The 19,773-nt window shown below is 38.5% G+C and overlaps 1 protein-coding gene across 1 annotated transcript in view; it reads right to left on the bottom strand.

The window, feature by feature from the left end:
• The window catches only part of LOC139933978 (slowpoke-binding protein-like), a 30,733-nt gene extending 12,854 nt beyond the window's left edge, over window positions 1-17,879 (bottom strand). The window contains exons 1-8 of the mRNA XM_071928227.1: window positions 17,702-17,879; window positions 13,141-13,211; window positions 10,701-10,798; window positions 7,854-7,934; window positions 5,903-6,054; window positions 5,408-5,518; window positions 4,095-4,190; window positions 2,985-3,070 (exon numbers count right to left, since the gene is read on the bottom strand). Of these exons, the coding sequence (XP_071784328.1) occupies window positions 2,985-3,070; window positions 4,095-4,190; window positions 5,408-5,518; window positions 5,903-6,054; window positions 7,854-7,934; window positions 10,701-10,798; window positions 13,141-13,211; window positions 17,702-17,731 (725 nt within the window). The 5' untranslated portion in view covers window positions 17,732-17,879. The remainder of the gene's footprint in view (window positions 1-2,984; window positions 3,071-4,094; window positions 4,191-5,407; window positions 5,519-5,902; window positions 6,055-7,853; window positions 7,935-10,700; window positions 10,799-13,140; window positions 13,212-17,701) is intronic.
• Between the last annotated feature and the right edge of the window lie 1,894 nt (window positions 17,880-19,773).

The following is a 19,773-nucleotide window of genomic DNA, read 5'->3' as shown; positions in this document are numbered from 1 at the left end:
ATTCCCCTAGGTTACTAGGTTTAGCTTCATTCCCCTAGGTTACTAGGTTAAGCTTCATTCCCCTAGGTTACTAGGTTTAGCTTCATTCCCCTAGGTTACTAGGTTTAGCTTCATTCCCCTAGGTTACTAGGTTTAGCTTCATCCCCCTAGGTTACTAGGTTTAGCTCCATTCCCCTAGGTTACTAGGTTAAGCTTCATTCCCCTAGGTTACTAGGTTAAGCTTCATTCCCCTAGGTTACTAGGTTAAGCTTCATTCCCCTAGGTTACTAGGTTTAGCTTCATTCCCCTAGGTTACTAGGTTTAGCTCCATTCCCCTAGGTTACTAGGTTGAGCTTCATTCCCCTAGGTTACTAGGTTTAGCTTCATTCCCCTAGGTTACTAGGTTTAGCTCCATTCCCCTAGGTTACTAGGTTGAGCTTCATTCCCCTAGGTTACTAGGTTTAGCTTCATTCCCCTAGGTTACTAGGTTTAGCTCCATTCCCCTAGGTTACTAGGTTTAGCTTCATTCCCCTAGGTTACTAGGTTAAGCTTCATTCCCCTAGGTTACTAGGTTTAGCTTCATTCCCCTAGGTTACTAGGTTTAGCTTCATTCCCCTAGGTTACTAGGTTTAGCTTCATCCCCCTAGGTTACTAGGTTTAGCTCCATTCCCCTAGGTTACTAGGTCAAGCTTCATTCCCCTAGGTTACTAGGTTAAGCTTCATTCCCCTAGGTTACTAGGTTAAGCTTCATTCCCCTAGGTTACTAGGTTTAGCTTCATTCCCCTAGGTTACTAGGTTTAGCTCCATTCCCCTAGGTTACTAGGTTGAGCTTCATTCCCCTAGGTTACTAGGTTTAGCTTCATTCCCCTAGGTTACTAGGTTTAGCTCCATTCCCCTAGGTTACTAGGTTTAGCTCCATTCCCCTAGGTTACTAGGTTTAGCTTCATTCCCCTAGGTTACTAGGTTTAGCTTCATTTCCCTAGGTTACTGGGTTTAGCTTCATTCCCCTAGGTTAGGCGCCTTGTCAAAACCTCCAAGCCGTTCCATTCCGCGTGCATTCTGCGGGAGTCCGCGGATTTTTGTAACAAAAGAACCCGTAGCAACCGGGCATGTCCACGGCCACGACGGCTCATTTACATGTCAATAAACATGAGTATTCCGGGGGCTCCGTGTGTTTAACAATGGTTTTACCTTAATTTGCAGATTAAAAGCAAAGTAAGGGTGGATGTGTAACTAAAATCAATTTCCTCCAATGTGTGATTTTTAGGACTTGGTTGGGCCTACATAACCAAAACATGAATTTTAAAAATGGTCGTCTTTATTCCCGGCTTCGACTGAAAAAAGTTCCAGGCTACGTGCAAACTCCGTTCCAAGTGGGTCAGAGTATCCAGGGGACATTTTTAACTGTTCGTTCTTACTTTCCAAGCGGAAAACATTAATTTCTTATTTATAAAATCCCAAGTCACCGTCACCAATAAACAAATCTACACACCTGTGCGAGTGTGTCTCCATGTCAAAACAACCAGATAGTCTGGTTTGTCCAATGTCTGAGGGGGGGGGGAGCCACAGTTTCAGAGACCGGTGTTTCTATTGGCTGTTTAATTTACATATAGCGCGTAACGAGTGTTTTCGTTGGTTGATTTTGCCCTACTACCAGAGCAGCATATTGTATTCAACATCATGGAAGAAAACGTTTAGTAGTCGCGGCGGCGGTGGTTTCTTATTTATTTATCTTAAAAATCAATATTTTTGTATCAAGCATAAATGTTGCAAATTATGCTTCGCAAATTGGTTCGCAACATTTGCGATGCACTTTTTACAATTGCATAGCAAATCATCAAAATTGCATCACAAATTGCGATGTGATACAGGCGAAATCGTTCCCTGATTATCACATGCGCTGGATGGTGTAATTGTCTTGTCGGTGCGGCCTGTCCACTTTCAGGAGGATGTTATTCATGAGTAGAAAATGAATTGTTCTTGAAGAGCATGGCCGGTCCGCGTCCAAGCCGCTGATATTCATGACCTGAAAATACAACTTGTTTATTCATGAGACTTATTGTTATACTAACAACAGCGCCCAGGAAGGATAGCTCATTAACTTTGCCGCGCTTCAACGCACATGGCCGTTCTTCCGCGGACTGTCCGAGGTCCTCAGCAACGGCGGTATTTGCTGTCCAGTCCGCAGACTTTCAGCGGAGGAATGCGCGGGAGGTTTTGACAATGCGCCTTACTAGGTTAAGCTTCTTTCCCCTAGGTTACTAGGTTTTCGAAGCTATAGCTTCATTCCCCTAGGTTACTAAGTTTAGCTTCATTCCCCTAGGTTACTAGGTTTAGCTTCATTCCCCTAGGTCATGTAGGTTACCAGGTTTAGCTTCATTCCCCTAGGTTACTAGGTTTAGCTTCATTCCCCTAGGTTACTAGGTTAAGCTTCATTCCCCTAGGTTACTAGGTTTAGCTTCATTCCCCTAGGTTACTAGGTTAAGCTTCATTCCCCTAGGTTACTAGGTTTAGCTCCATTCCCCTAGGTTACTAGGTTTAGCTTCATTCCCCTCGGTTACTAGGTTTAGCTTCATTCCCCTAGGTTACTAGGTTAAGCTTCATTCCCCTAGGTTACTAGGTTTAGCCTCATTCCCCTAGGTTACTAGGTTTAGCTTCATTCCCCTAGGTTACTAGGCTTAGCTTCATTCCCCTAGGTTTCTAGGTTTAGCTTCATTCCCCTAGGTTACTAGGTTTAGCTTCATTCCCCTAGTTTACTAGGTTGAGCTTCATTCCCCTAGGTTACTAGGTTTAGCTTCATTCCCCTAGGTTACTAGGTTTAGCTTCATTCCCCTAGGTTACTAGGTTTTATCAATAGCTTCTTGCATGACCAGCAGGGTACAGAAGTAAACACTGTCCAGATTCTCTCCTTTAAGTTGATGGATTTACCACAAATTTTCTTGTCTGTTTGATTTTTGGTTCAGTGAGAAGGAGTGAATATTTGCTGGCAGGGATTTTTAACTTACTTGCAAGTGCCTTTATCGAGGATAACATTGCCTGCCTGTACATGACAATGTTGTGGCAGTCCTCCCTCCTGCAGATAAAGCAGTGCCTAAGGAAACAATATTTATTAAGCAATCTCTCAAAATCACTACAAAGTTTCAAAAGTAAGCTAGACTTCAAGTTTTAGTGACATCACAAAAACAAGGTGTTTGTGTTGCTGATCCTTGAATTAAATCTTTTAAATGACCTCATGGTTCATCACATGATTCCATATTCAACAGTGTGCTTGCTTCATCTTCCACTTTGAATTAAAAGACCAGGTCAAACTTGAGCCAGATCTGTGTTACATTTCAAATTTCCGCTATGTGTAGAAATCCAAACTGAGGATCAGAATTATGTTTACATCACAATTACATCAATGTTCAGGCGACGTCTTTATATTGAGGTTCAATTGTTTAATGAGTTTGAAGGTTCAGTTATAAAGACACTTGACACCTTTAGTAATTGCCACAGACCAGTCTTCTCACATGGTGTATCTCAAGATATGCATAAAATAACAAATCTGTGAAAATTTGAGCTAAATTGGTCGTCGAAGTTGCGAGAAAATAATGGAAGAAAAAACACCAAGAATTTACAAGAAAAGGTTTTTAAACAAAAATAAATATGGCAAAATGTGGCAAAATAAATACCACTACTGGATGGTCCAGGTTTTGAGGATGGTTCATTTCCAGACTTTTTAGTGTGTTTTATAATTGTATTGCTGTTTTTGAATTTCTTAGATTTGTTTATTAATTACTTAGTTTAGTGTTTTTTGGCCTTTGTTTTTTAAATTGTTTCTCTGTAGGGAAGCGCCTTGAGCGTTATTTAGGCAGACTTAAGCGCTATATAAGTTTTCGTTTTTGTTACAATTATTATTATTATTAATAAAAAACCACTATTTCTAATAACAGACACAGGTTTTTCAACAAAGGAATTGTAATATACTCAGGTATTCTCATTAATTTTTTTTTCTTCACATTACCTTCTGCCCACAAAAAAAAGATTTGACCATGTATTGAAATAAAGCAAAATTACTTTCGCACTATCTTGCAAACTTTGACATTTACGCATTACAAACAATAGAGTAAACTCACCTCCAGAATTTGTCTGCCAAACATTCGAATCTCTTTGATAGCTAGACCTCGACCCTTCACACCATACTTGCAATCCCAATCTCTGTCAGGTCTTTCCTATATTTATCAAACATAGAGAATAATTTGCGTAATTTTATACTGGAAATGCATGATCTCTCTATGTTTGCTGAAAAGGGATTACAACTTGTGAAAAATACTTTTCTTACAAATGTTCCCACTTGTCAAGTTCCTGATTAATGCTCCGCAAAGCTGTGTTCTGCACTTACTGGTTGCTGAATTTACAAAGTTCCCGATTAATGCTCTGCAAAGCTGTGTTCTGCACTTACTGGTTGCTAAATTTACCAAGTTCCTGATTAATGCTCTGCAAATCTGTGTTCTGCACTTACTGGTTGCTGAATTTACCAAGTTCCTGATTAATGCTCTGCAAATCTGTGTTCTGCACTTACTGGTTGCTGAATTTACCAAGTTCCTGATTAATGCTCTGCAAATCTGTGTTCTGCACTTACTGGTTGCTAAATTTACCAAGTTCTGGTACTTGCCAAAATGTTCAATTTTTTTCGGAACTATGCACTCAGTTTGCACTGTATATCTGATGCCATATTGACTCATTTGTGTTGTACCCTTTCTATGCAGACTTGCCTTTTCAAATACATTTGTCTGCCTCTAATAAATTCTCTGTACTTTGCTATTGCTCTGAACTCTTTGGTCTTAAAGGAACACGTTGCCTTGGATCGGACGAAGTGGTCAAAACAAAAGCGTTTGTAACCGTTTTTTATAAAATGCATATGGTTGGAAAGATGTTTTAAAAGTAGAATACAATGATCCACACAAGTTTGCCTCGAAATTGCGTGGTTTTCCTTCTACTGTGCGAACTAACATGGTCGGCCATTTATGGGAGTCAAAATTTTGACCCCCATAAATGGCCGACGTGTTAGTCGACAAGGTAAAAGGAAAACCACGCAATTTCGAGGCATGTTTGTGTGGATCATTGTATTCTACTTTTACAACATCTTTCTACCCATATGCATTTTATAAAAAACGGTTACAAACGCTTTTCAAAGACCAACTCGACCGATCCAAGGCAACGTGTTCCTTTAACCCGATGTGTTTTCAACTGTCAATTTTCAGCCCATGTGCCATGTTCTGAACTCACTCTGGGTTCTACGTAGAACAAAGAGTGAGTCAAACCAAACCTTTTGTATATGCCTATAGTTTATAACGTTGCTATACTTTGCATCACCATGCAGTTTTCTGCACTGGATGAAGATATATAAATCATTTCTAAGTAGAGAGTAAGGTAGCCTTTATCTTACATTATAGATGTAATCTTTCAAAGATCCTTTTGGATTGTAGTTCTGTATCAGCACGACAAGCTCCTGTTCTTCCAGTAGATCGACATCTACAACCGGCCAAACATAGGGATGCTGAAACAATAACCATCAGATTCAATAACATAACTTGCAATGGCTTAATGGCCTAGAAACAGGCTCTCATTCACAAACACACCCCTTTCTTAAAAAGGGTATCCATTTCAATAAATCCATTCCAAATAAAGTCACATTTGTATGAAATCAAACTCATCGTTGATTTAAAGACACTAGACGCTATTGGTAAATGTCAAAAACCAGTCTTCTCTCTTGGTGTATCTCAACATATGCATAAAATAAGAAACCTGTGAAAATTTGAGCTCAACTGGCCCTCCAAGTTGGGAGGTAACAGTGAAAGAAATGTCACCCTTGTCACAAGAAGTTGGCATGTGCTTTCAGATGCTTGATTTGTTTGTATGAAAGGTTGAACACTAACCTTACCTTAATGCACTTTAGCAACTCCCGTAACACTTTATGCGTATTGCTGTTAAACGGTATAGAGCAGTTTGTTGCTCGGTTACATACACTAAGAAGCATGTTTTTACTTTGTGATCTGTAACGCACAAGAAACCAATGTCTGTCCACACGACTCCCTAACAAAACATAACAAAACAACAAAATAAGTATTGTGCTTCTCATAGTGTACTTCTCTTTTTAATATGTTGTTATTGGCTTGAAAGGGTCTGGGTACTTTTTGTAACACAAAACAATGTCCGCAGATTTACAATAAACTTTAATACAAAGTTTGAAGATAAGATAGTGATAGTAGAAAGCTTCCCTGAAAATATTACTATTTTAGGTGCTGTAGTTTTTTAGTATTAAATACCCAAACTGGTAATACGTTTTAAATGCTAAAACTGTGACAAAAGTTGTTTTTTGAAATCTAAAACTACAGGACCAAAGTAAGTAACATTTTAAGGGAAGTTTAATGCATATCTGTGGACATTGTGTCCTACAAGAGTACCTAAACTCTTGAAATAAATGGATACAAGTTCTTAAACCTGAATCAACTGCCACATAATGTGAAGTTGCATGTTGCAAAAGTGGAATACAACCCTCCACAAAGTCAAAGAGTTCCCTCAGTGGAGTGTTCTACTTCTGAGGTAACAGAGGAAATATAGATGGCTCCAGGAATCACACACAGAAATCATGTTCACAGTATGTTGTCAGCTATTCAGGTTTTTATAACACCTTAAATGTTAAAGACACTGGTCACTGGATTCTTCTCACTTGGTGTATCTCAACATAAAATGCATAAAATTACAAACCCGAGAGATATTAATGAAAGTAAAAACACCCTTGTCACACAAAGTTGTGAGCTTTTAGATGCTTGATTTCAACACCTCATCATTTAATTCTGAAGTCTTGAAATCAAATTCGTGGAAAATTACTTCTTTCTCAAACAACTCTCTTTTACCCGCTACCAAGTAAGGTTTTAGGCTAATAATTATTAGACTAAGTTATAACCAAATGTGTCAGTGCCTTTAAAACATGTGTAAACTAGGCAACATGGTGGAATATTGACACTTCACATTATTAATTATTGGTTTTTACCCATAACACCGATGTGTGTAGAACTATATACTCAGTACTTTCCCAAGTCCTTTCACATTGTATGTTAATAACATTGTAAATAATATACACCACAAAACAATTGTGGGTTGTGTTTATACACACTGCTGCTCAGTAACAAGTAGCTACGCTACATGTACATGTACATGTACATGTACATCGCGTCTTCATGTATAGTTTGCTTAATTATTGCTGGGATGGAAATCTCAATTTGCTTACATGATTTGAGGGCACATCTTTTTTGATGATAGTTTTTTTTACTGGATGGCCTGTGCTTGTTTTAATGTTTTGTCCGAAGAATAAAAAAATAAAAAATAAAAAAATAAATAAATAATGAAACTGATCCACATATTATTATGAGACAAACTGTCAACCAACAAGACATAATACGTTTTTATATTTGCATACCATCTGTATAAGACTGTCACAATCCACCTATACAAAAATAGTACATTACACTCATCACCCTCACCAGAAGTCAAAACTACATTTTGACTCAAATTCCATCAAACCTATTCCTAAAACTAGTCCGGAAATAGTGGCCTCATCCTTTTCTCCATGACTTAGCATGGTTTGTAGTAGACCGATTCATTAAGATCCGTCCCATTGCTTAATGCGTACTGACTAATCACAGCCCATTGTGCAACCAAATTTCAGACACAATAAAGTCTGACATTTGAGTGCGTATGCTTGACGTGCACGACCAAGTTGTGCAGAAAGGGGTTGGAGAGCCTCAAGTATTGTTGCTCACACATGCACCGTGGGCGGAGCCTAATGGATTGATCTGTTGTACATGTGCAATAACAATCTTGGCACTTACCCAAGTCTGGTAGTTGTTCAATAAAGGTATACTTTCCAGCATGGGCCCGGAGATAAAACTGACAGTTCAACAACGCTGTTTCTGTTATAACAAAACACACTTTTCAGTACATATTTAAAGCAAGCAATCTCTGCAATACCATTATTTTATTGGAAAACAAATTTCCAGTGAAAAACAATAATTCCTGTATCCATACATGTTTTTAATGTACAAGAGATGTTACAATTGCCATGTAACTTATGAACACAATGTTTTAAAAATGCTGCAAAAAAGGCATACCATTTTCACTTTACCAAGGGAAATTTTTTTAAAAGCCATGGTATAAAAACTGAGATCATGTATATTCAACAGCCATTTCTGAATATTTCAATATCACCTCACAAAAATGAAAGTGATCTGTGGCTGATTGTAAGATCAGAATATTCCTAGGTCAACAATTCCAATTGTTATACCTTGGCAACAAATTGAGGTTTCATTGGTCAAGTACACATCACGTGACGTGCAACCAAAATGCATGTACCACGGCTGCACAGCGAGGCGGGTAACATGAGTGATGTTAACCTGTGTACATCACCCTGATTGTTCCCACTGTTGGTCGCTTTCCAGTGCTTAGTACGGAATGACCGCGGGTTCCAGGGAACAGTGAAGAATGGTTTCTTATTTGAACAATCGTCTGCTCGTCGTAATTAATATTTGAAGATGACAACAGAACTTTGAGACGAGGAATATCATGTTAACATGGTATAACAAAACATTTGTTGCACGTTGCGATTTGGGGTCCATGGGTTCTGTGCACCTTTGGGGGAAAATGGCAACCTCGGCTTTGCCTGGTTCTATTTTCCCCCTTGGGCGTACCAAACGCCATGGACCCTGTCACAGCGTGCAACGTGGAACACTGCAAGTCATGATACTGTGTTAAGAATTTCAACCATTGTTTTGTTCCTTCTGACATTTGATTGGAAGATGTTAATTGTACAGTCAAGTCGCAAGTCATCAAGTCAAGTCAAGTCACAAGTTAAATTTTTGCAAGTCAACTCAAGTCACAATTCAGTGAGTCACATAATAACCCAAAATAAGCTCACCTCCAAGATGTTGTGACAAACTTAAGTAAAGGAAAAAAAAACTGTTAAGAGACCTGCCAATAAATTCAATCCGTAAATCATCAGAGAGATGAGAGCTCATTCCCTTTTTATTCACATGAAAACTGAACTTAGGCAAAGTGGAAAAATACAGAGCATTCGTGAGGGAGCATTCGTGAGGGAGCATTCGTAACTTGTGAACCCAAACGTAACAACTTTTGGTGTAGAAGACAACATTCTTTCAGCTGCTGGCGGAAAGAAAGAGTACCGCTGAAACGAACACATGCACCGTACTGCTGAGCTGAATCCCAGACACAAATACACAATGCATGCTTGGACAAAAACGCTTTAAAAACGCTTTAAAAAGGACAATTATTGGTTTAACTAGATATTATATGTGCTACATATTAGCCTATTTAGGTCAATAGTATTTATTTTTTATTAGAATTTGAGATAGTTTTGGTAAATATTGTGCAAATTCTTAATACAATATGCAAGCTTGTACAGCCTCTTTTCCAGCCATCTGTATAGCTACTATTGCACAAGCCTAACGATACACGCCTATAGCTGTCCTAAATGGATTGTATGGAAGAATACATTTTTGTCTATGCGCAAACTAGTGCATGTACACATACTGTAAGCATGTGCGTGTAACATACGTCCATATAGGCACACGCATTATTTTCAACAACAATTACAACTGATGATTATTAATTTATTGTCATAAAATCAAATTTATTCAATATTCAAGTCACTTCTTAACTTTCAAGTCATTTTTTGCGCAAGTCAAATCAAGTCACAAGTCATTTTTGCTCAAGTCAAGTCAAGTCACAAGTCAAGTCAAGTTGCAAGTCAACAAAATTGTTGACTCGAGTCCAATTCACCGACTCCAGTCAACAAGAGTGCAATCTTCCCAGGAAGAGCTAGTGTTGCCAAAACCAGCTCCTCACTGACTAAATCAGGTGTACTGTCCACATGCTACAAAAGTGGCATATCGTTGCAACAGTGCAAAAACACTGCGTCGCCAAATTTTGATGAAATCAAGTTTTGTTGTGTTGATTCATTGTTAAGTGCTTCTGTTGCAAATTTGTACTGTACTTCAAGCTTGCATACTTTTTTTGCAAAAACGTTGCCACTCAGATTGCCTGAGAAAATGTTATATCTCATTCTTGATAGAGTTTTTCATTATTCTCATTGTCATTGTGCGATGTCGTGTGAATGACTCAATCTTTTTAAAAGTGTCTCATGCAAAAACATTCTTGGTAACTCAAGTCTAAACGGGGGGCAATTACAATTGATCAACTGACACAACAAAATGATTCTAACACCCGAGTGTGACTTTGAGGCTGCTACCGCAAGCCACAATTCATCAAGTGGCAAAGTGTAGAAAAACTAGTGGCATCAATTGTCTAACCATGGTCTGACCACCTGTGATTCGATTAAAACACGGTAGCTACTGGACCATGACATTATGACGTTTGATTCAGTCTGGCATATGAGTCTGGTATACTTTTTTTATATTCATAAATCATTCATAACATCTTAAGTTATGCTCTAGAATTGCAAGGGTCGTGGGTTCGATTCCCACCCGAGTAACATGCCTGGTATTTTTCACAGGACTCGGGAAAGTACTGAGCATACAGTGCTAACACACATCGGTGTATGGGTAAAAACCAAAATTAATATTCTTTATCCCTGATGCAAATTTAACATCTATTATATCTTAAGTCATATTCATGATTTCAATTTTTATGATACGTAGGCCTACCTCTTATTGTGTTTCTTTCCATCTTTTTTTCTCTCTGTAGCTTTGCTGGGAGTGATAAATATTCTTGTAGAGGAGTATAATCATATCTGGAGTGACGCCTGAAAAACCAAGAAGCATTCAATATCAGCATCGCCAGTGCATTCAGAACAGTCATGGTCATTTCAGATGTGTAATTTCGATTTTTGAATTTTGAACATCATCTAGACCTGAGATCTTAGTCTATAAAAACCAGTGTTTTGCCTACTTTTCAAAAAATCAGTAAGACTGTGGGAATAAAAGAGTATAGTGACTAAGTCTTAAACGACCTTTTAAATCCAACACCTTTAAAGACCATTGTCCCGGCCACTCTTTTGCTCCCTTTTTTTAAACAAATTTTTTTCAGCAAGTGATTTGGATGCTACTTAATATTTATGTTACATAAATAAGGTTTTTAAATTTAGTTTTTTTTTTTCAACCATGTAGGCATACAACTACAAGTTATCTATAAAATCATCATGAAATCACAGTAAGATTCATTCTTTGTTGCAATTACATACTTTGCAGGGTTGTAGTGTGTATAAATAATCCAATGTTAGCAGTGAGGTACATAATATGATGTCATGTGAATGTTTATTAAGGTTTTAATTGCTGCTGTATCTGAAAAAAAACACCACAGAAATCAGAAACCTTTCCTTTGGATGAACATGCAGCTTCAGTTGAAATAAAATAGAGATTCCATTTCCTATTCACTGCATGTGCATGTGTGTATCCTGCAATGGGGTTCTCAAATATTACATTCCTACTTCAACTACGGTGCATATGTGTGAAGTTATTTACATGTATATGTGGACTCCCATTTTGTGTTCATTTGTATTGATGAACTGCCATGGCTTCAAATATCTAGCTCAACACACAATTTCAGATTAGAATTCGCTTATCTAAAAGCAAAGAGTCAGACATTGTAAACAAGACCGCAAGTTCATAGGACTTTGTTTTGAATTGAAATACATTTTTTTGTACAGCAGGCGTATGATTCAGTATTCAAACCTAGGGGACTAGGTTATCTTGACCTTTGCACTACTCACTCCATGACTGCTGGTAATCCACTATGTACATATTGAGGTATAAATAGCTATTGTAACTTGAAAAACAATACTCATCTCATTCGGTTGGTTGTAACATAACTCATTGCATAAAACCAAACTAATAAATATTTCAAAAAATGGTTTAAATAACAACATAAATAAGGGAATCAATGTGTGGTGAAGAGGTTTTCAGCTAGTTAGTGTTTTAAAGGAACACGTTGCCTTGGATCGGTCGAGTTGGTCTTTGAAAAACGTTTGTAACCGTTTTTTATAAAATGCATATGGGTAGAAAGATGTTGTAAAAGTAGAATACAATGATCCACACAAACATGCCTCGAAATTGCGTGGTTTTCCTTTTACCTCGTCGACTAACACGTCGGCCATTTATGGGGGTCAAAATTTTGACTCCCATAAATGGCCGACGGTGATAGTTCGCACAGTAGAAGGAAAACCACGCAATTTCGAAGCAAACTTGTGTGGATCATTGTATGCTACTTTTAAAACATCTTTCCAACCATATGCATTATATAAAAAACGGTTACAGGGCTTTTGTTTTGACCAACTCGTCCGATCCAAGGCAACGTGTTCCTTTAAACCCAACGAGGCCTGGTTTTTGTTAATTTTACCGATACGAAGTTGAGGTAAATTATCAAGAACCAGGCCTCGGCGGGTTTAAACCACTAGTTGAAAACCGATTCAACACACTTTGATTCCCATTCATAAATACCTTTTCGGTAAAAAAACATCAACACTTTTTTGTCAAAAAGTAAATAAATGCAAAAATTATAATTGTTCAATGATTTCTTTCAACAAAATACCCCTCCAGCTACAAAATGTTAAGGCCCTCGGGTAAACAACTCCTTAATGTGCGACGTGCACAGCATTCCCTTATCACGTATTGCGTGACGTGGCACAACTGTCCCGGCTGTTGCTCTTGACCAATAGGAATGAAGAAACTGTCTTATAAGCACAGGTGCAAGCGTGTGTCACGCCCATGTTTCAACACTTTTTACTGGTCATTAACGGAGGTTTCGCACGCACGCACAGCGTGTGAATGTTTATTTTTTGATCGCTTTGTGCGTACTATGTTCTGTTAGTGTAAGACATGAAAGGAACATTTGTATATCAAATTTTCCAGTTTGTTTGATAAAATCTGCAATTATTGAAAACAAAAAGTGTATGCAGGCCCACTATTCCAATGATTTAAGACACACACATCAACGTGCAGTCCTGAAATTACAATAGAGGATATGGCCCCTGTTGCTCTGTTCTTATTTATAAGTTTTGCTCCCCTTTAAAAAACTAATGGAATCGCCCTTGGTAATATGAGATGAAAGATTGAAAGTCCTAGTCCTGTAATGTCTGCTTATAATTACCGATAGCAGATGACAGCCGCAATGATGACTAGTATGATGACAATTCCTGACAATGCAATCACTACAGCAACCTGCAGAATTAAACAAATTCATATTATCATTAATTCTTTATTAGGTGTTTGGGGCAATGGCCCAGGAACACCTCTTATTTGTGTTCGTTTTTTTCTTCTTCTTTTTAGGTGTCCGAGGCAAAGGCTCGAAAACAACTATTATTTGTGTGAGTTAGGACTAGTCTTATCTCAAGTTAGGACCAGTTACTCGTCCTAACTTAGGACTATCCATGCAATTTGTATATCTCCTAGGACTAGTCCTAAAATATGACTCGTCCTAACTCTTTGTGAAATCGACCCCGGAGCAGAGCATAGCTCCGAACACCTTTTGTTATTGTTCGTTTTTTGTTTTTGTTTTTGTTTTTACCTCTTCATCTTCTTCTCTCCGTCCCTTAGTCCTCTAACAAAAGCACACTTTCAAAACTCGTATAAATTTGAAACTTTACACATAGTTAGATATGCATTTGGAGTGGAATACTGTGTTGGTTACGTCATGTTGACGCCATCCATTTTTGAGCTACAAAAATTCAAAGTTTATTATTACAAAAAATCATAACTTTTGATCCACATGTTGGATTCTTCCAATCGATGCATCATCGGAAAGGTCATTAAAAACTCCGTAAACGCTTCGCAGACATGACCCCATTTTGATTTTGTCTTCCAGCAGAAAAAGACGTATATTAGTCCTTTCTCTTCCGGTTTAGTTAGTCTCTTCTCCAGTCGTCATTACTCATCAGCTCCTATTTCCTTAACCACAAAAGCTATTTTGACAATCTATACATCATATGAACAGGCTTTACGTACTTCACAAAAATGGGTATGTTGGTGACCTTCTCTTGACCTTTTGACCTGTCTAAACTGAAAGTGCATGTAAAATGCTTTGAATATGTGTAACTTCTTGGAATTGTCGCTTTGTAATTTCAGCCATTTTGACAATCTGTACATCATATGAAAGGGCTTTACGTACTTAAGATTGACATGTTGGTGAATTTTTCTTGACCTTTTGACCAGAAAACACTGTAAAACCTTTTGAAAGGGCATTATTTAATGACTTTTAGGTTGAAATATACATCCTTTGTTGCTTTACCATCACAGCACACAAGTCTGCCAAAGGTCTGACAAAGGTCTGGTTAAAAAAAAACACTCCTGATGACGTCACCAAAAATAAGTGTGCCCTCTAGCGGCAGCTTATATACATCTAAAAATACACTTTTACTAGATGTTTGTGTCAGAGTTTGTGACAATTGTTTCAAAATTGGTATACATGCGCCTTCACAATAGCAACGTATCCGCGCAGTCTTAACTTGATGAGGTCATCATCATGTGTCAGGTGGTATTGCTTTGAAGGTGCGTTTTTCAAAGCTGTGTTTATGCCAAACCAATGTTCGACTGAGGTGAAACTTGAGTACAAATCTTGAGAGCAAAGCAAGGTAGAATACTATTTTACACCAGGTTTTTACTCCCGGAAACCGAACACCTAGAGTTTGTTTTAAAACAAACTCTAAGTTTCTACTTTTTGTTTTGTTTGTTTGGGGGGGGGGGGTAATCATCCTTACTGGCAGCTAAGAGCTGAATAGCGAAGCAAGCTTGCAAGGGGCGCCTTCTGCTGCCATCCACATCAACCCATTATGACCACAGAGCACAGCCAAGTTCAAAAGTATTTCATTTTTCCCGAGGGAGGAAAACTGGATGGTCTGATAACAAATCCTTGTGGCACAGCAGAGAACCAGTGCACAACTCAACTCACATAACTATATATGGCCTAAGTTATGACTCGTCCTAACTCTTTGTGAAATCGACCCCGGAGCAGAGCATAGCTCCGAACACCTTTTGTTATTGTTCGTTTTTTGTTTTTGTTTTTGTTTTTACCTCTTCATCTTCTTCTCTCCGTCCCTTAGTCCTCTAACAAAAGCACACTTTCAAAACTCGTATAAATTTGAAACTTTACACATAGTTAGATATGCATTTGGAGTGGAATACTGTGTTGGTTACGTCATGTTGACGCCATCCATTTTTGAGCTACAAAAATTCAAAGTTTATTATTACAAAAAATCATAACTTTTGATCCACATGTTGGATTCTTCCAATCGATGCATCATCGGAAAGGTCATTAAAAACTCCGTAAACGCTTCGCAGACATGACCCCATTTTGATTTTGTCTTCCAGCAGAAAAAGACGTATATTAGTCCTTTCTCTTCCGGTTTAGTTAGTCTCTTCTCCAGTCGTCATTACTCATCAGCTCCTATTTCCTTAACCACAAAAGCTATTTTGACAATCTATACATCATATGAACAGGCTTTACGTACTTCACAAAAATGGGTATGTTGGTGACCTTCTCTTGACCTTTTGACCTGTCTAAACTGAAAGTGCATGTAAAATGCTTTGAATATGTGTAACTTCTTGGAATTGTCGCTTTGTAATTTCAGCCATTTTGACAATCTGTACATCATATGAAAGGGCTTTACGTACTTAAGATTGACATGTTGGTGAATTTTTCTTGACCTTTTGACCAGAAAACACTGTAAAACTTTTTGAAAGGGCATTATTTAATGACTTTTAGGTTGAAATATACATCCTTTGTTGCTTTACCATCACAGCACACAAGTCTGCCAAAGGTCTGACAAAGGTCTGGTTAAAAAAAAACACTCCTGATGACGTCACCAAAAATAAGTGTGCCCTCTAGCGGCAGCTTATATACATCTAAAAATACACTTTTACTAGATGTTTGTGTCAGAGTTTGTGACAATTGTTTCAAAATTGGTATACATGCGCCTTCACAATAGCAACGTATCCGCGCAGTCTTAACTTGATGAGGTCATCATCATGTGTCAGGTGGTATTGCTTTGAAGGTGCGTTTTTCAAAGCCGTGTTTATGCCAAACCAATGTTCGACTGAGGTGAAACTTGAGTACAAATCTTGAGAGCAAAGCAAGGTAGAATACTATTTTACACCAGGTTTTTACTCCCGGAAACCGAACACCTAGAGTTTGTTTTAAAACAAACTCTAAGTTTCTACTTTTTGTTTTGTTTGTTTGGGGGGGGGGTAATCATCCTTACTGGCAGCTAAGAGCTGAATAGCGAAGCAAGCTTGCAAGGGGCGCCTTCTGCTGCCATCCACATCAACCCATTATGACCACAGAGCACAGCCAAGTTCAAAAGTATTTCATTTTTCCCGAGGGAGGAAAACTGGATGGTCTGATAACAAATCCTTGTGGCACAGCAGAGAACCAGTGCACAACTCAACTCACATAACTATATATGGCCCTGGCCGGGAATCGAACAGGGGTCAGCACCTTGGTGAGAGGCGAGCGCTTTACGCATGAGGCCAACCATGCCACTTGTTTGGTTGAGCAAACAAGCTTTAACAAGGTAAAGACATTGGACCTATGGACTAAACTTGCTCTAATGATAATACACAACATAAATTCCTAATCCTAGTACTTTGGGACAGCTTCCCCCCCCCCCTTCCCTAAACAAAAGATATAGTTTGCATTTTGGCAAGGCCTACGTAGCAAAAAAATTCTGATTGAATGGAACATTAGACTATATGCATGTGAGTTGAGTGGCTAATCGAATGGTGAAGCCACTGCGCCCCTGCGCCACGCGCATGCATGGTCTCCCATTCCAGTCGCTTGGGATTATGGTGGCTCTTCTAAAATCCAAACCACAACAATTTTGAGTATAAAGGTTTTTGGGTAATTTGGGTAAACGGAATGAGCCTCATAAACCAGTGCATTTACGAGTTCACCATCTGACCATATAATTTAGTAAAAGGCTAGTTTTAGACTCCAACTTAGATTAGCTAGTCTCCCTGCTTGTCATCTCCCTGGAACAACACAACGCAATCTTTGTGACTTTTGAGAAGAGCAGTTTTTTTCTTCCATTTGAGCTAATTCAGCCATGAATTCATGAACATCTTTCATTTTCACACAACACTTAGGAAACATGCCATAGAATTATTTCTTAAATAGTTGCATTGGTAAAATGTTTTACCTTACGATGTTATGGCGAATTGTTTAGGGGGGACTTACTTTTGTTGATGTGTTTAGTTTGCTCCTATATATATGGTTTGCTCTTATATATATGGGTTTGCTCATTTAGTCATAAACGGCCCCTCATACACACATTGTCCTGGTAAAAAAATCTGCACGCGGTCGGGGGACAATCAGCATATCGGCATTAGCGGCAAAAGAACTTTAGTTGAGAAAATTCACAAGCAAAATTTACTTAATTTTTACTCAAAATCTGTGAACGATTCCAAGTATAGTGCTATCTGCAACTTCTGTAGTATTAAATCGCTAAGTTTCATGATGCAGAACGTTGCAGATGTTTTTCCGAAAGGTTTTGATATCAGTGGTGCTGGGGCCAAAGATAAGGATACGGAATGGATTGGACCGATTTGGGGCTAGCTAGTGGTACGATTTGGACACATTTGATCACTGTGATGGGAATGCAATTTTCACCTTGGTCTATATTATATTGTAAGCAATGAAATTCCGCACATTACATTACCCAATAGTTATCTCTCCAAAATTCGTTCATCTTGCAGCAAAGTATGACATCCTATGACAGGTTTCAAGGGGCTAGAGGTCTTGCCGAACACACTGGACACTTGACTTGACTTGAGCGTCCATTTAGTATTACTATTTCTATTGTAGTAAGTAGTTGATGCGGGATTTCCCTCTTGGCTCATCACACCACACACACAATCACAAACTGTGCCAAGGTGTGTACGGTACCGGTCATGCCGCCGACACACTTATGGCAAGCCATATGCCTAACAATTCGATAAACACTGTATATCACCGATAAACTAAGTTCATCGCCGATAAACTAAGTATATCGCCGATAAACACTGTTTTTCGACCGATAAACACTGTTTTTAGAGATAAACATCGTTTATCAACTGATAAACACTGTTTATCGAAATACTATGTTTATCGAGCAATAAACAGAGTTTTTCGAGGTGATAAACACTGTTTATCAATTGATAAACATTGTTTATCGAAAAACAGTGTGTATCGGTTGATAAACACAGTTTTACGCCTTCAGATGCCCAATAATTCGATATAAAGTGTTTATCGCGAAAAACTGTGTTTATCAACTGACAAACACAGTTTCACAGTTTCAGGCCGACGCAAGATGCCCAGTTTCACGCGAACGCCAGATGCCCAATAATTTGATAAACACTGTTTATAACTTAATAAACAGTCTTTATCGAAAAATTCTGTTTATTGACTGACAAACACATTTTACGCCGACACCAGATGCCCAATAATTCGATAAACCGTGTTTATCGGTTGATAAACACTGTTTATCGAGAAAAACTGTGTAAATCAACTATTAAACACGGTTTTTTGAGGTGTTATTAACTGATAAACACAGTTTCACGCCGACGCCAGATGCCAAATAATTCGATAAACACTGTTTATCACTTAATAAACAGTGTTTATCAAAAAACTGCATATATGTTTATCGACTGATAAACACTGTTTATCGACTGATAAACACTGTTTATCGACTGATAAACACTGTTTATCGAAAACTATGTCTATCGACTGATAAGCCCAGTTTTACGCCGACGCCAGATGCCCACTAATTCGATAAACAGTGTTTATCAAGTGATAAACCTTGTTTATCGAGTGATAAACACGGTTTATCGAAAAACAGCATTTATCGGTCGATAAACACAGTTTCACGCCGACGACAGATGCCCAATAATTCGATAAACAGTGTTTATCAAGTGATAAACTCTGTTTATTGGCGAAAAACAGTTTATCAAGTGATAAACAGAGTTTTTCTCGAAAAACAATGATTATCGGTCGATAAACAGTGTTTATCGGCGATTAACTTAGTTTAGCCACGATATACACTGTTTATCGAACTATTGGGCATATCGCTTGCCATAAGCGCATCGCAGCGCACACACACGAAGTGAAGCATTTGAAATCTCAAGAGGGCGCGCGCCATTATGCACATAGGACAAAAAGCTGATTAGCCGCGGCACATGGGCACAACCATTCTTTTGAATAATACAATTTTTTGGGTCGGGCAATTTGTAGATTGTGATGTTACAACAATGTACCACAACCTGGGGCTCTTATGGGCTTCAACTTTTTACGAGAAATGCTGAGTTTAGGCTTCCAAACTGCCATGGGCGTCAAATCCGTGTGGGGGTGGGGGTCGGGGGGGGGGGGGTGGGGGACATCGCTAGTCATTGGTTTTGGCATTGTGTCCGGCCGGGCCCGCCTTAGCGCCCCGGGCAACTTGTGGGTCGTAGATGCTCTCTGGTGATATATAAGCCTTTTTATAGACACCTTTTGACCCCTTGAATTCACCTGTATAAAGCATTTAAAGGTAATATAATAAATGCAGAGTGAGGTCCACTACAAGTTAGTTTTTTTCCTGTGATATTTGCTAGTTGTAGTTGCTTTCCAATAGGTCGTACTGATTTGTAAGGCCTACTTCCGATGTATTTTCGTTTTCTCGTCGTACTGCTGGCTTGCAGAGCATGATACCTAATTTATAAATATTATTTAAAGGAACACGTTGCCTTGGATCGGACGAGTTGGTCAAAACAAAAG

Source organism: Asterias amurensis, chromosome 2, assembly GCF_032118995.1.
Source record: "Asterias amurensis chromosome 2, ASM3211899v1".
Lineage (NCBI taxonomy): Eukaryota > Metazoa > Echinodermata > Asteroidea > Forcipulatida > Asteriidae > Asterias > Asterias amurensis.
The sequence above is the reverse complement of the archived record's forward strand: the minus strand, read 5'-3'. Positions and strand labels throughout refer to the sequence as shown.